Genomic DNA, 18,275 nt, shown 5'->3' on the forward strand with positions numbered 1-18,275 from the left:
CACTGCCAGCCAGCTCAAAAGAACTTACCAGACCAGGTGCCTTGAAGCCTAGTCCCTTACCATAAAACCAGAGACTGGCTCCTGAGGAAACAACCTCAATGACAACTGATGTTCACAAACGTCCTCTGAAACCCTCAAACCCCTCACTAAAGGTAGAAAGGCGGATCCAGGCTACCTAAGAGATCAACTCTAAGAAGTGCAGGAGAGAAGGGTGGACCAGCACCCATCGCTAGCCAGCGAGCTGGATCATTGTGGTCTATCAAGAGCCATGATTCTTGTAGACTTGTACACGCCATTGTGGGACATGCTATGCCTACCCCTTTGTTCAATTTGCACACCCATGAACAGACATGTGAACTGTTGTTGTGTGTCACATTTAGGCGGCGTTATTGCTTAATAACCGCAAATCTGCATGGAAAATTACAAATTCAACTCTCCTGTGTTTGCAAAAGGCCATGTTTTCTTTGTTCGGGCTGTTTTATTTCCTTCCAGTGGATCAAGGCAGCGATGTGCTGGTTAGGTTTTCAGGGCGACATGTATCCTTATTTCAAATAGCGATTACCTAATTGCGATTCTGTGCGAATTGCAATTAGGTAATCGCTATTTGAATTTAAGAAACTTCATGAGTTTCATTTAGCGTTTCCTAATGAGTTGCAAATCGACCTACCTCATTGATATTAATGAGGCAGGTTGCAATTTGCGGCCAATTATGAATCGCTACAATCACAGGTATGGTGGCCTGCTGGGGTCAGCAGACCACCATGTTTGTGGTTGCTTTTAAATAAAGCAATATATATATTTTGTTTAATGCAGCCCATTTTCCTTAAAGGAAAACGGGTTGAGTTTAAAAAAGAAAAGTTTTTTATGAACATTCACAAAGGGTGAGGGATCCCCTGGGTACCCCTTCCTGTTTGCAAATGGGTTACCACTTCTTTGAAGTAGGTGGTAAAATGCGAAAGTCTTGCGACCGCATTTCAATCACAAAACATTCCTACATAATGCTGCAATTTATTATTAGAAAGGGATGCCCTAAACACACCCCTTCTAAATACCGAAGCTATATGTATTCGCAATTCCAAATTGCGATTCGGTAACATGCTACTGAATCGCAAATTGGAAATTATGCATACCAAATTGCATTTTACCGGTCGGAAATGGCCTGAGTTTGCGACTGGTAAAATGGATGATACATGTGGCCCTATCTTACTGGTCATAACAATGAGGGACGTCTATTGTTAAGATCCATGTTCAACCAACCTTCTAACTAACCAACTTCAAACCATATTTAAATGCATAGGTAAAACATTACGCCTGCACATGAATACACCAAATCAGCTTGATAAGAAATTTCCTCGCAAAACCGTTACAGAAGTCGCATCTTTGTTGTTTCAGGAACGTCAGCATTTCCTGGTGGACAGTGGTGCACGTTGTTTGCAAACCACCACGAAATGCTGAAATGTTCATGAAAGGTAGTGCTTCATGGCCTGCCTTTTGGCAACTTTTTTCCTGTTTCGCGGAACGCAGATGCTAAATTCCACAAATCGCACTGTTTTCACTGCCATATTCCGTGAAAAAAAAGCACACCATGGCCTAAAGATGCCCAATAACTATCAGATGTTGCTCAGGAAGCTGCTGTAAATGGTCTGCATGTCTTTCATCATAGCTGTGTCCTTTATCATGTTTCTGTATATTCTCATTCATTCTGCATCTGAGATAGGTAACATAATGAAAGTCCTTGGGTTTCTATGGAGCCTAGCCATTCACACACATGCACACCTGTGGCACAGGGCACGCCAAAAATAGGCATCTAAAATCTTGTGTGCTCCTTTCAGGAAGGCTATTGTACTCAAGGATGGCATTGATGATCATGAGGTGAAAGGGAGCTTGAAGAGAAATGTGGAGCCTACTGAAAGTGACTCAGAAGACAAGAAAAACAAAACAGAGATTGTTCCTTTAACCATTGAGGATGAAATGAAGAAACCAAATGTCAGAATTTTCAGTATTCGTCCTCAGGGGGCAAAAACAACTGACACGGTAAGCAACACGTTCTTCTTAGTGTTTCGCACTCTATTTTTTCTTATACTCCTCCTTATACTAGTATTCTTTTCAGCTCACCTTTTGCATGCTTTTAACCTTTATGTTTATTTCATTATTATGCATATTGTCACTTTTTTGTGGCAAGGTACTATTAGCAATGATCTTTGGAGACATAGAGAAAGAAGAAATCAAGAGTCAGGTATTTATCCAAAGGGTAAATTTGGAAAAAAGAGGTGAAATCTTCTAAACAGCTAAAGGGTTTTTAGAACATACATGTAGTTTAAAAAATAAGAAGCGTCAAGGGGATCAGCACCGGTAAGTGCACACACCCCCCTCATCCTCTCCTTCCCCCACACACCCTAATGCCACTAACGATGAAAATAAAGTGTTTAGTTATTATAAAGCTACAGATGTTCAGGGCTGTGCAGAGGGAAGTGTACGAGGAACCCCTAACCCAGGACTTTGTATTGGCATAATCTCTTTGCCATGCTTTGATAAATCAACCAGCATTTCTTCCTTTCAATTTCACATCATCTAGTGCCTTATGTACAAAGCCCTTCTGCAGTCAATCAATCATAAACTTTTTTCGACTTGACAAGCAAATCATAAAAGCACATAAATAACAATGCATTGGATAAAAATCTGTCATGGAGTAGAGATGCATAATTTAAATAAAATACTCAAAATCATTAAAAGGATGCTGAATCCAATAAAACCATAAGTAACACAGACAAATAAGTTAAGAAACAAAATGGCAACTTGATAAGACTATTCCAGTGTTCATTTCTTGGCAAGTCTGTCATAGCCTCAAAAGAATCCCATTCCCAGCCTGCAGGAAAGATAAAGTGCTTATGCAAAAAAACACTATAGCATGCTCTACGATTTGATACACTCAGTTATTCATATCGTTTTCATATTATGAGGGCTCTTCTTATAAAATGTAATACAGCAACACAAATATTAAAAGAGTAGAGCGACTCTAAGGGGCATATGTATCAAAAACCGTATTTGCGATTCTCAAATAGCGATTTTGTGAGAATCGCTATTTGAGAATTGCAAAACGGGATGTATTTAAAAATTCGCACATATTTTGCGAATTCTTAATATTCCTTAATTGCGATTAGCAAATTGCAAAATCGCATGTTAAGGAATACCTTCTCATTCATTCCTATGGGCCATGAGGCCCGTAGGAATGAATGGGAAGTCATTCTGAAATTGCAATTCGCAATTTGCTAACCGCAAATTCAGAATAATTTCAAAGGTGCAAGGGTGTCATGATGACACCCTGACGCACCCCTGAAATGAGCATGTGTGCGCATATGGCGCACATACATGCCATAAGGGCATGAATGTGCGCCACATGGCACCTAGAAAAATGCCAAAAAGTGCATTTTTGAAAGAATTCGCAAAATACCACCAACTTGAAGTTGGTGGTGATTTGCGATTTCTTAAGGAGAAATCGCACAACTTGGGTGCTTGTTACATAGCATGTAAGGAATCGCAATTTGCGATTCCTTAAATGCTTACACAAAATTAAGGAATCGCAAAATTAGCGATTCCTTATTAGTGCGATACGAAAAAGGCTCATACATCGCGTTTTGTGATTTTGTATTCGCAAACGATGTTTTCTTGCGAATCGCAGCGTTTGCGAATACAACATCGCTTGATACATATGCCCCTAAGTGTCTAAAACCTTCTGTATACAAACAAGGGCGGCACGGCCTCAGTATCGGAAGCAAACATTTGGATCTCATTTTTTTGTACAATGCATAAGACAAAGTGCAGAGTCAATTGTTTTGCAACGTTATTACATGGGCACAGCGAAAGGTAGTCATGCCAACCACTTTGATTGGTAAAGGGTACCAGAAAGTGCAACATGCGTAGACAAAATCTCGTTAAATAAAAGCTATGTTGAGGTTCCAAAATAGATATAAGTAGGATTGCATCTGCTTGGTGGAAAAACTATCATTGCTCGTGCTCAAGACTCTTTACTGATTTAATTGCTGGTTGTGACATGCACTGGCACTTGAATTGTAAAGATTTTATTAAAGACTTTGCTTAAGAAGGCATATTACAGGGGTCATTAAAGAACTCTATTACACCCAATTCGCTAAATGCACGTTTCAGATAACCGAGTCAGGGAATCCTCTCAGTATTGGCCATGGAAAGACAATCCATAATAATGGATATTGAAAAATCTAGCTGCAGTGTTCGCCAGATTTTCACCTATAATAACAAAGGGGTGAGTCCAATGCGATATGTAATGTACACAAGGCCCAGTTTTGAGTGGCAGAAAGATGTTGATGCGCTCTTAGGGACCATCAAAAGCTACCTCATAAAATTATTTTCCACTGTTTGAAGTCTTCCACAATTACTGAAACCCCAAACTCCACCCCCAAATTATAGCGATTGAGAGGCATTTAGTTTTATAGCATGAGGTCATTTCTTTGATAGGCTTATGACATAATTTTGCTGCAAAATGAAACAGTGCCTCCGTGACTCTAGTCGTTTGCTGTGTCCTAAGGGTCAGCAGGGGATCTCATGATAGCTGGGTTTTAAAAAGAGTCCCTAGATAAAAACATTTTTTAACTTTCTCGATCCAATTGCCCTGTATGGTGAAAGATTTTGACTTTGTTTACTTGGGGCCACCCGCCATGACGTACACATTTTTATGGTTCATTTTTAAGTCCTAGGAAGAGATCAAGTCTACATAGGCATCTATGGACCTCTCCAGGCTCATAGCTGTCCTTGCAAGAAGGACAACATCATTGGCGTAAAGTAGTGTTGTAATGAAATTTTGGACGATTTTTGGACGATCTAGACCCATTTTTAGTAGATGGGCCTCTAAGCCGTTTGTATAAACTAGAAATAGAAAATGGGCCAGTTTACAGCCCTGGTGGACCCCCATCATCGAGACACCATCTCTCACCATTGTTGCCGTAGCGTATTTTCATCATAGTATTACAGTGTACCCTGCATAACAGGACAACAAGTGGTTCCTCAACCCCCATATCTCTCATCATTTTCCACTATCTGTCATGACTGACAGTGTCAAACACACTAGATAAGTCCATGAAGGCCAGATGTAAGGAGCACTTCATTGACCTAGTGTTTTTACTGATAATCAGTGACAGGTTCAGACACTGTTAATGTAAAGAGAGAGGCCCCCTACTGAGAGGATGTGGTTCCTTAACGTAGGGAAAGACAATAATTGTGCAGCATTAAGGCAACCAAACAACAAAACACAATGATAATTATATATACTGTCAAAGTAGAACCAACGACTAAAATGGTTATATCAAAAATATAAAATTAATTTTTATTATGCATTAAAGAATTGTAGTAAAACATTATCACATTCCTACAGGAAATTACGTATTCATCGTGCGCATATCTAATCACACTTTCAAATGTACAGAAACATGTGAATTTGGTAATAATGATACATAATTGATAATTGATATTCTGATGAAACAAAACATTCAATAAAAATCACACAATGTGGCACAAATTTGGTTGACTGGGTTGTTCTCTATGCGCGTTTCGGCACACCGAAGTGCCTTCGTCAGGAAAAAATGGCCACTGGGGAAAATCAGGAAAACGGAGTGTCTGTATTATCTTATTGTTAAAAAGTCTGAATCTTGTAACGGGATGTCAAAAAAAGGGAATTTTGTTCACAACAGAACTTGGTAATGGACTGATATTCTCCCTAATTTTGATAGGGGAAATAATTATAGCGTTGCCAGGTCAAGTAGTATGGGAATACTAACGTTAGCGTCGTCTAGGAAGTGCGGAAGCCGGAACCATTGCTCCGAATGCTCAGCATTTATCAAGAATCAACCCTTAATCTAAATTGGGTCCAATATATTATTTCGGATCAAAGGCTACACAGAGGATCCAGTGCCTTGACATCTCGAGACTTGCGACATCCCGCCTCTCAAGACATTGTCGGTTTTCATATCAGAAACCCAAAAATATCTCTAGTATTCCCATACTACTTGACCTGGCAACGCTATAATTATTTCATCTATCAAAATTAGGGAGAATATCAGTCCATTACCAAGTTCTGTTGTGAACAAAATTCCCTTTTTTTGACATCCCGTTACAAGATTCAGACTTTTTAACAATAAGATAATACAGACACTCCGTTTTCCTGATTTTCCCCAGTGGCCAATTTTTCCTGACGAAGGCACTTTGGTGTGCCGAAACGCACGTAGAGAACACCCCAGTCAACCAAATTTGTGCCACATTGTGTGATTTTTATTGAATGTTTTGTTTCTTCAGAATATCAATTATCAATTGTGTATCATTATTACCAAATTCACATATTTATGTACATTTGAAAGTGTGATTAGATATGTGCACGATGAATACGTAATTTCCTGCAGGAATGTGATAATGTTTTACTACAATTCTTTAATGCATAATAAAAATCAATTTTGTATTTTTGATATAACCATTTTAGTCGTTGGTTCTACTTTGACAATATATATAATTATCATTGTGTTATGTTGTTTGGTTGCCTTAATGCTGCACAATTAAGGTTCAGACACTGTTCCATGGTGCCCATTCCCAGTCTAAACCTATATTGGGTTTTAGAAAGCACATTATTTGTAAAGGCCCGCTCTTCTAGCCAAACCAAGAGGACCCTGCCCCAAACCTTTACTGTTGCGTCTATTAGAGATATCGGCCTGTACATGCCAGATCATTCTTGTCCCCTTTCTTGAAAATAGGGACCACTATAGCGTCTTTCCATGAAACGGTAGGGGACCTGTGATAGAGGCCCCAAAGATATTTGTTAGAAGAGGCGCCCAGAATTTGGGGTTATCCTTGAATAGGTCAAGGGGGACCCCATCTGAACCGGGCGCTTTGAGGCTGATACCTTGAGTTATTGCTGCCTCCATCTCCTTAACAGAAATTGATTGACTAAACTTCAGAGCTTGTTCCTATCTTCAATCATAGCGATGTGCCTATGCTCAGAATTAAGGCTCCGTTTAGAGGGTCAAACTATGTAAATAATGAGAGACCCAGACTCCTCCTGGTATCAGTGAATCATTTTTTTGGGTTGAAGTATATGAGAACACCGGGCGGTTAATGACTTCCCAGAACTTTTTCACGTCCAGTCCCTGGCAGCCAACAGATCCAACCAGGCCTCTGTCCGAAGGTCCGTCTTTCTCTGGGCTATCACTGCCTTATATTTCTTTCTCAGTGCCCTAACTACCTCTTTGTTGCGGGGGATAGTATTTAGGGCTCTTCTCAACTCTTTATGGACCTTTGTGCAATCACTATTGAACTAGTGTTCAGTAGGGGCAGGTTTAGTAGAGCATCTAACAGAGAAGGGCTGGAGAAATAGCTGAACAAAGGGTCTCAAAATCTAGAACTAGAACAGCGGGTGCGGCTCCTAATGTCAGACACCTTTCCATGAGGGCAATATTCTCACTCAGTATTTTATATTCAAAATCCTGGGAATTTACCTGATCCCATTGCAGCCATAGGCCTTTATTTGGGTTATACTGGATTGAGTGTGGGGGGGGGGGCATTTGACTTCGAGTTCCCTGTCCGCTAGAGGCAGCTCCTCCGATAAGGCAGAGGAGCGTTGCCCCACTGTGCAAAGAGGAAAAATAAAATGACAATAACGTTTTTTATTATCATTTTATTTTTCCTATTGCATGCAGTCAGTGGCCTTGTTCAATGTGGGACTGGAGGAGCTGGCCAGAGCAGAGGAGGAGTGGTTTGCACTCCCTAAGTGCGCACGAACTGTTTGGCCCGCTTTCTTGGGCCGACCAAACAGTTCATGCGCACTTTGCATGTTCCTAACCAGGCTGCATTACATAGCATGGTGAGGAACATGCTCAGGCTCCCTGTTTCCGTCTGAGCGCCAAACCACGGTGCTTAGACCAATCACAAGGAGCCTGTGTGCTGGTGCTTCCTGCTGCCGGCCGAACTGGAGAAAGGGAGAAGGAAGAAGACACAGGGAAGGCGGCAGCTGGCTGTTCCAAGGTAAGTGTTTTTTTTTATTAATTAACCCCCGCACCCATGCCTCACCACCCCCATCCCGTAGCAGCCGCTACTGCTGTCCGCATTTCTAGATTTAGCAAGGCCGCTAAGGGATTATGGTCAGTGGCGCAGTCACAAATTCACAAATTCACAAACTCACATGGTTTGCAACTTCAAAATAGTCTTCCCACTCATAAGGTTTTTGAGGCCCTTTCCAAATTGCCGTAAGAGGGGTGTCTCTCTCCTATTTACGAGTTGCAAAGGTATGTATCAATAATTTGAGAACCCCAATTGCAATAGCAGCCTATTGAAAAGTTACAGAAACCATTGAAGTAGGTGGTAAATGATTTGCAAAGAGGGACAGTCTCCCCTTCAGGATTAGAATTGGGCAGCCACGGAGGTAAGGAGGAGTAACAGTGGTCCAGAAAACCACTGCCTGCTCCTCGTATGTCTCCTCAAAAATATTTTTTTTTAGGGTTCACCTACACAGCGCTTGGGCTGTGTTTGTGAAATATCTTGTATTCAATATATCTTAAAAGCGGCTCTTATCAGTTTCTGTTTCCTGTGTTAATGCGCTTTAGTGCAGATTTTGTTTTGGCATTACTTTCCCTGGCTGCATTAAACTGTATCACAAATTTAATTTACTTTCCCTGGCAGCACTGCTGTCTCCATTTCTTTGATTCGCCGATCTGTTTCATTTTTTTTTTAGGCCTTTAACTTCTTTTGGTTTATAACTTTCACGGTTTCTCATTTTCAAATGAAACCATGTCGCACATCACTGCCGACTCCATTTGTTTCATTCTCCGAAATGTTTCATACTTATTTAGGCTTTTACCTTTCACAGCTTGCTTATTTGCCTTCAAACCGTGTTACACATCACTTCCCTCTACATTTCTTTCATTTAAGATACGTTTATTACTTATTTCAACTTTTAATTTTCACGCCATGCATGCATTTGTGTAAGCACTTTGGCTCATCGGCTTGCTCATTTTTGAGTGAAACCGTGTTGCACATTACTGCCGTCTCCATCTGCCGACTTGGCAACTAGGGAAAGTGGTTCATGTTTCAGCACCAGCATTACATCCTGTAAATTTGGGCAATTCACTTAATCTCTCCGTACCTCCCCCCACAAAAAATGTGTCTTTGTGTAACAGAACTAGGGCTTATATAAAAGCGCTCCAATGAGTAGTTGTTATTACCAGCACTTTCATACAGCAGGAGCACGGTACAAACAGCGATACAGTAAATACTTTAATTTTATAATTCCCACACAGAAAAACCAATAAAATACACTCTGCTGTTTTACGCAACAGAGCCCAACGTGTCGCACATCAATACTTAAACTTCACTCCCTACCCTTGTTCTATCTTACACTTTTATTACTTAGTCTAGCATTTAGTTAACTTTCCCAGACTGTACACATTTAAAGCATGTCTTTTTTACTTCTACAGCAATTGCTTATACATTAGCTTTTCAGGTGAGCACACATTTATTTAGGCTTTCCTTTAATTACTCTGCTAACACTCATTTGTTTGCATGTTGGCACCATACTCTTTAAAATTCATCTTTGCGTGCCTTTGCCATCGTAGTCTTTAAAATTAATCTTTGTGTGCCTTTTGCACGTGGAGTTGACAGATTATTGCTTAATTATATATTTTTTTTCTGTGTGTATTCATACCGGTTTTACAGGTGAACCTGCGGGCACCAGTTAACATTTTAAAGAAGAGGAAATGCTAAAGTTTTAACAAATGAAAAGCACGATCACACATATACTAAAAGCTACCGCCTAGATTACATAAGGGTTGCATGGTTATGGGAATGCCGGATTCTTGTTCTTATCCAATTATCTACAAGAACCCACTCAGGTCGCCAGGATCTTTTTATTTGCCAAATAGCGTAGAGGGAAGAAACACAATTATCAAATCGTATTTACCGCAATTTGACATTTCAGAAAGAAAGACTCATAATCTGGGAGGTTGACCTTTTATTATCAGCAAAAATATCTGAATATATAGGCACCTCAATACAAGGCACAAAAGATAAATGGGAACTAACACAAATGCTAGTCTACGAAGTATTCGCATACGACTAAAGATAAACAGGATTACAGCTTCCAAAAGCATCAAGTACCCTATGGCAATCGTGATATCAAAATTTAAAGTCATGAATCAAATCATTTCTGTCTCATCTCTACTCTAAGGTGACATCCCTACTCAACATTCCCTTCCAGGTGGGGATCGCATAAAAGGTGTCAGCAGTGAAACTTCCTAAGAAGTCTTCACCATATGAGAGCTCGATCTATAGTGCCCCTTTCAGTCCCTCTCCCAAGTCTCGTCTGCTCAACCCACGGGGCTCTGTCCCTAATACAAAACCCCAAAAAGCTGTACACGCCCTTCAGCACACCCCTTCAGGCAGATTCTTCCTCCAGTAGGTTTCCATTAAGATCCTTTCATCTTCCTTTTCATAAATTCGACCTTGGGTCCCAGGCCTTTTCTGTACCAGGAGTTGCAACTTCGCATTCCAATTCACTCCCTTCCTGTCTACTCCTTCTGTCTCCATTCCATTTGAACAAAGACTTATTCTAACTAACGAGCTACATGGCCTTGTACCTGCAGCCAAATGATGAACAGAAAAAACCCCTAAAATCATGAGGTTTCACAATTCACTGCAAATTTAAGCTTTGCTAAAATCCTGTCGTCCTAATATAACATGGCTAAAATAAAACGAAGGCCTTCACTTTACATACATTGTTAGGCCTCAAACTAAACATACTACAATTACTAATTCAATTTATTCGTCTCATTCTTAAGAGAATTACCTTCTTCATTCTTCTAACATGACTTAATGTCTCTTAATGCACGACATTACTACAACTAAACATTACACATACACAAATGCATTCCTTAATAACTGGTGGCCTTTTCTCTTCTCTCAAGGCCTGTTCACATTTCTACTTTTCTATTTCAATAAATATATTTCTATTACTCTTTGAACATTCTTATTTTATATGCGGGTGCTGACTAACAATGAATATGGTGCACCCCTACAAATTTCGCATCAGCAACGCTCTATCAGTTCCCCCCTGTGATGACAACTTGTCATCACACAAATCCATTTATACAGAAGTGGTAACCATCCTATTATGTTGGAAACCCTCCATTCTTTTTAGATCCTGATACTGATTATCTTGCATATGCGCCATTCGTCTTTCATATCCCCTGAGAATCCTCTCAGCTCTGTTTCCTCTGTACCACTTGTACGCTCTTACAAGTCCCCACAAACAGATCACACAAATCACCACAATCAAGATTGGTTTCAGCACATATCCGAAAATTCCTTTCCCTAAATCTGTAAACCAACTTCCCACATGCCCAAATCCTTTCCCAATCTTCTCCCACACATTCTCTTCTGCCAATATTGCAGCCTCTTCGTGAAGTGTGGTAATGTTGACTATATATTTCCTCAGCTCCTTGCTGTTGTCTGGAATATACGTGCAACATTCTTGAACCTTCAACAATTTACAGACTCCGCCCTCTTTTGCCAATAATACGTCTAATGCAAGACGATTTTGTAAAACCATTGTCCTGATCGATAACATTTCTCCATCCACCAACAACAATGACTTCGCAGTGTTCATTGACAACTCATCGACCACAGTTGCTAGCTTTCGTATTTTCACATCATTCAAAACCACACCCAGACCAGGTATCATTGCTCCAAAGATATCACCAATCACGACTCCTGCACTTGCATCTCTCCGTGCTCTAGAGTGGTGTCCCGTTTCTAGCAGAGCCAAATCCTCGGCATGGTACATCTTCGGGAAAATAACAGCCAAATAACAAGTCCCGTACCACTGCTCAGGCAACCTCACGTATGCATTCCTTCCGCACACATAATACACTGTCGGGATAACCTGTATCTGACCCTGCAAGAAGTTCCTAGCTGAATCTTCCATAGTAAAGGTATGGACACATGTGCTATGTCCAACCCAGATTTTGTCCTTGTCCAACTGCGGACGAGCAACACACAGATTTCCCCTCTGTACTTGATCTAAAGCTATGGGTCCATAACTTCCCCTTGACTTATGTAGTTTCTCTTCATCTGTCCAATCTGTTGACTTCTTTCCCCCATCCTTATCTTGGGTTAATTTTCTATATCTGTCTTCAACTTGGCCAATGAATTTCTTTTCAGTGTCTGATAACGAACATGTCAAATTATGTCTATGTGCATAAGCAGTATCCAAACTTGTAGTCGGTATGAAATAAGTCCGAAGTCTTTCTTCTGACTTATAATAATCATACTTATTCAAATGCTTAAACGCTGGTACGTCAGGAAGTACTGTGTCATAATTAGAGAAATAATACTCGAACTGTTTCCTTTCGTAAAACAGACTAAGCAATAGACTGCAAGAAATCCCATAAGTCAATGGAAGGTGATGGTATCTAATACCCTCATCTACAGAGGCAGGCAACTGCATGCACACATAGCAATCCTTCGCATCCATCGCATCAACGTACTCATACAACAATTTCGCATACGCATTAAGTTTGAAATCACCTCTCGACAAATCTATGTGTAACATACGACTTTCTTCTAGCATCATCGCCCTTTTATCTCCTGAAATATCCTTTTTGGTACTGGGAGTGACAGATGTAGGCGTTCCCAGCATCTTCCTCTCCTGCCTGTGGGCCACTGCATAAGAAGTTATGACTACTGCGAATAAAAAAGGCAAGGAAGAAGTGGATCATCCAGCTCTGCAAGTCTAGGGGTCTTAGGGACTATCAGGAGGTGTTTAGAATTCTGAAGTATGACACTACCCCATTGATAGTGTTTGCGATGGCCAAATATCTTCTCTCTATGTGGTTCACCCGGTCCAAAAAAATGCTATCTGCCACATAACTCTCTTGATCCTAGTATTGTTATTACTGTTACTATAGAAGTTTGTGGTGTAGCGAGAACACTCTGGGCCTTGGATACAGTTCCAACAATATGTTTTCATGTCGAAAAATTTTGTTCTCATTTGTCCGTGTAATTTTTTTACTATAAATTTTTTTAATGTTTTGATGGATTATACTCTATGCAATGTCTATTTAATCATGTTTTATTGTACATAATTATTTATGTCTTTTTATGGTATTTTACCGAAATAAAAGCTTTGACTGACTGACTGGCTATGATTACTCCTAAAAGTGTACCTATCACTTTCTTCGCCCTACGGTGTGAATTTCTAGGCTCCGCCATTTTTCCTCCACGCTCAGAATCTAGTTCAATAACAATAGGCGAGAGTCTCTTCCTCATTCAGGCTTGTATCTCAATGCAACAATTATCCTCTGTAGCTAATGTTTTCTTCTAGCGTTTCAGTTCCCCACTTTATTTCGGATCAACAAAGGCTTCCTTCTCCTTTTTCGATACCTCCGACTGAGATGTCACTAAATTTTTCTTCTTCCACTCGGGCCTAGATTGCCTTCTTTTTGCTCTTATTCGACAAAGTTCATTGCTAATCCAGAATAACCGCAGATCCCAACAACTCTAGGACTCCCTGCAAAATTTCACGTTTGAGAGTTTTCAGTTCTTGGGGAGAAGGTACAACAGCAAAGTTCGGGAAAGCCAATGTATCCAAGATCAGACCACGAATGGTACTCAGGAGCGGCGGATCTGGAATATGGAGAGTCAATATTCCCTCGATCTCCAATCCTGGAATCTTAAATAACACTTCCGCCCTCAGAGCCGGAGGACCGCTGACAAGAGTAATCGACCTCAGCCTCCCCGTACTCATCGGTCCTAGCATTCGTTGCTACGTACGTCCACTCAGGTGAAGCGTACCTGTGACACGGCACTCTTGCTCTCCTCGACCTTCTCGGAGCTTCTGGATCTTGATCTTCCTCACTCTGTTCTGACTCTGTCACCTCCGATACTGGGGCAAGATCTCTTCTCGGTGTCCCTCTCGAATTTACCCGTTTCTGACTCACGGGCCAAACTCTTTCTGCTTCTGAGACACCCCTGCTCTCCCTTCTGATACCCTGTGCACTGCTTTCTTCCTCGGCAGAATTAGGCTCCACTCCGCCTACTGCACCTTCTTCCGCTTCTGTTTCTGATTCGGAGTTTCTCTCACTTTTGCTTTCAGCTTGTTCCAGTGCACAACCAACTACGTCAGTCACCCTCACAGCTTGACTTGCCCTCTCAGATGGCCCTGCCACCTCAGCTGGGTTTTCGTTCACGAGAGGGGCTGTATCTTCCAAGGGTGCTGGAACTCTACGGGTATGGGAGGCATTCACCCAGTTCGGTAGTACCCCACACTTCACTGCCGTGTTTGTAACCAGAATAATCTGGTAAGGGCCTCTCCAGCGAACATCCAAGCAACTCTTCCTCACATGTTTTCGTACCAACACCCAGTCCCCTGGGCACAGGTCGTGGCACAGATCACTTGCGGCTGGAACAGCTACCGCCTGCACCTGCTGGGACACAGAATGAACCACATCAGCCAGGCCTTTACAGTAGTCGAGAATTACATCATCAGTGATATTTATCGATGCAGAGGCGGGTATTGCTGGCACACGCATCGCTCTCCCCATCAATATTTCGTGGGGTGACAATCCAGTTCTCCTATCAGGCACACTCCGGAGACTCATGAGAACCAAAGGAAAGGCATCTGGCCACTTCAGAGGAGTTGAGGAGCACACTTTTGCCATTCTGGCCTTCAATGTTCCATTAACTTGTTCTACTATCCCAGAAGCCTCTGGTCGATAGCTGCAATGTAACCTTTGGTCTATGTTCAAAGCAGCACAAAACAATTTCATTAATTCACTGTGGAAATGCGTTCCTCTGTCCGATTCCAAAGAGGTCGGGAACCCGAACCTCGGGATAAGCTCTCTCAACAGTAATTTAGCTACAGTTAGAGTATCACATCTGCGAGTTGGGTAAGCCTCCACCCATCTAGAAAAGACACACACTACGACTAATATGTACCTCAACCCATTACACTTTGGCATCTCAATGAAATCTAACTGCATCCTGTTGAAAGGGCCACCTGACCTCCCTATGTGACTCATTGTCACAGCTGTTCTCTTCCCTACGTTCATTTGTTGACAGGTGACACATCTTTGACATACAGCTTCGGCTGCTGCCCGAAACTTCGTATTGTACCAAGTTTGACGAAACACTCGCACCATCGCATCCCTGCCGAGGTGCACAGCACCATGTATCAATTGTGCCATTGGATTCAACAGACATTCCGGTAACACCGCTCTTCCATCACTCGAAACCCAAACATCCACATCTCCCTTCTCACATCCAGCTCGCACCCAACTATCCCGTTCCTGGTCAGACACCTCGTCTTGCAATTGTTTTAACTCTTCCCATGTATCTGCCATCGCCAGCATCACACTGAGGTCAGTTGTCTCTTCATTTCCCCTTACATGTCGTTCCGTGAAGTCACATCCCTGTTCTGCACAAAATCGAGCAACCTCATCTGCATAATTATTTCCAAGTGACACAAAATCATTTCCTTTCGTATGGGCAGAACACTTTACCACTGCGATTTCATCTGGGCCTTGCAATGCTTCTAACAATTGTCTCACATAATCCCCATTTCTAATGGGCGACCCAGATGATGTCATGAATCCTCTCTGGGACCATAATTGTCCGAAGTCGTGAATGACACCAAACCCGTACTGACTGTCGGTGTAAATCGTTACACGGATTTCATTTGCGGCCAAACAGGCACGAGTCAAAGCAATAAGCTCAGCCACCTGTGCGGAGTATACTCCTTCTAGACAAGCGGCTTCAACCACTCCGGTGATGGTACAGACAGCAAATGCTGCTCTCAACTGACCCGTATTGTCTCTTAAACATGATCCATCCACAAAGAATATTTCATCTGACTCTGGAAGTGGTTCATCCACAATATCGGGTCTGGGTTTGGTGGACAATTCAGTCACATCGAGGCAGTCATGATCCTCACAATCTTCATCATCTATATTCGGGATCGGTAACAATGTGGCAGGATTTAAAACAGAACACCTCTTCAACGTCACATTCTCGGCAGCTAGGATGACTTGTTCATAACGTGTCAACCTATTATTCGTGAGGTGCTGTGTTTTAGTCCTGGTCATCAACAGTTCAACAGAATGTGGCACATGAACAGTAAGCGGGTGACCCATTACAATGCTCTCACATCTCTCGATACTGACACCTGTTGCAGCAACGGATCTGAGACATCCGGGCAACGCAGAGGCTACTGGATCTAGTGTAGCCAAAAAATAGGCAACTGGTCTACGGACATTCCCATGAACTTGAGTTAACACTGCCAATGCGCAACCTTCTTTTTCACAGCAGAACAATGCGAATGCCTTTTTGTAATCAGGCATTCCCAGAGCTGGTGCACAGCACAAGGCTTCTCTCAGTTTCAAGAATGACCTTCAACAGTCTTCATCCCATGGTACCGGATCATTCACATCCTTGCGCGTCAGCCGCTGTAAGGGCTTTGCTTCAAAGGAAAAGTTCGGGATCCATTGGCGACAATAGCCAACCATTCCCAAAAACATTCGAACTGCCCTCTGAGTCGTTGGGACGGGCATTCTCAAAATCGCATCTATGCGATCTGGTGATATTTTTCTTTTACCTTTCTCAATCCGATGACCCAAATACTGTACTTCACTCGGACAGTACTGTAATTTATTTGGAGACACCTTATGCCCATTCTCTCCTAGGAAATTCAACAGTGCTACTGTATCAATCCTGCAGGCGTCCTCAGTTTTTGACGCCACAAGCAAATCATCAATGTACTGGACGAGAACAGACTCTTGGGGAAGCAGCAGACCTTCAAGTTTCTTTTTCAAAATCTGATTGCAAATAGACGGGCTCTCAGTGTACCCCTGTGGGATACGACACCATGTTAACACACGATTTTCCAGCCTAAACGCAAAAAGAAATTGGCTCTCCTCATGCAGAGGAATCGAGAAAAAGGCTTGACACAGGTCAATCACGGTGAACCATTCCGCATCACATGGGATTTGGAACAAGTTCACAGATGGATTCGGTACCACGGGACAACATGGGACTACGATCTCATTAATTCTTCGCAAATCTTTCACAATCCTGAATTTCCCGCTCGGTTTCTGCAATCCCATTATGGGCGAATTACATGGACTACCCCTGATTTCTCTCAAAATTCCTTGCCTAAGCATGGACTCAATTACAGGTCTAATCCCCTCAATAGTTTCAGGTGACAATTTGTACTGGGGAGTTCTCGGGTACTCTACATTTGTTTTGACTTCTATTTTCACTGGGTCTACACCTTTAACTAGTCCGATCTCTTCCCCACTAAGGTCCCATATATCAACTAACACAGAATCCCTCAGGTCTAATGGGAGTTCTTCCACCGTGAGTGCAGGATACATTTCCACGCACCAACGCTGGTTCGCAACCTTAAAGGTCGCATCATCGTCTCTTGTCTGGACTTCCACTCCATTCGGGGTACAATAGATGGTACAATTAAGCTTGCACAATAGGTCTCTTCCTAAAAACAGACTGGACTAGAATCACACACCACAAACTGGTGTCTGTCACTGAAGTTCCCAATCCTAATCGGTATTGGTTCCGTCAGTGAGCTAGTCAATTTCTTATTCGCTACCCCAATGACTTGGATTGTTCGGCCAGAAAGGGGTAGATCCGGGATCACTGCGGATCTTACAGTCGATCTTGTAGCCCCCGTATCAACCAAAAAGGTCGTAGGGTGGCCATCGATCTCTGCTTCTACAAAGGGTCCCTTCTGATCTACTTCTAGGACCGCCCTAAGCGTACAATCATCTTCTCCTCCCCAGCAAGATCTTGCTGCTGGATCGGAATCATCTTCCCCATTCACTTCGAATAGAGGCATCTGTACATACGTCCGAGCTCCCTGCTGCATATTCTGTATTCTAGGCGGTCGGGGAACCTGTACCTGCGGAACATTCGTCCCCCCTTTTGTCATTCTAGGTTGCGTCACTACAGGGAGTGTGTCCGCCACTGGAACCTGGGTCAACTCTTCTTCCTGCTGTATTTGGTTTAACGGATTAAAAGGAAACTCGCGTCTCCAGTGTCCAATCTGGTGGCAAAGATGACAAGCTGTGGTCTTTTTCAACACTGCCACATCTATTCCGGTCTTAGGATCTACTCCTCTCGGCCTCCCCTGTCCTTGAGCATTCTGTGCTCCCCCTTGATAATTTCCCTGCCTCCTTCCCAACGATCCTCCGGTAGACTGT

At 42.3% G+C, this 18,275-nt stretch overlaps 1 protein-coding gene across 4 annotated transcripts in view; it reads left to right on the top strand.

The window, feature by feature from the left end:
• C4_2H1orf141 (chromosome 4_2 C1orf141 homolog) overlaps positions 1–18,275 on the top strand; it is a 191,032-nt gene that overhangs the window by 155,327 nt on the left and 17,430 nt on the right. For all 4 annotated transcript variants that reach the window (XM_085602325.1, XM_085602326.1, XM_085602327.1 and 1 more), the window contains one exon: positions 1,833–2,034. In XM_085602325.1, the coding sequence (XP_085458451.1) occupies positions 1,833–2,034 (202 nt within the window). The remainder of the gene's footprint in view (positions 1–1,832; positions 2,035–18,275) is intronic.

The sequence above is a fragment of the Triturus cristatus genome, chromosome 4_2 (genome assembly GCF_964204655.1).
Source record: "Triturus cristatus chromosome 4_2, aTriCri1.1, whole genome shotgun sequence".
Taxonomy (NCBI): domain Eukaryota; kingdom Metazoa; phylum Chordata; class Amphibia; order Caudata; family Salamandridae; genus Triturus; species Triturus cristatus.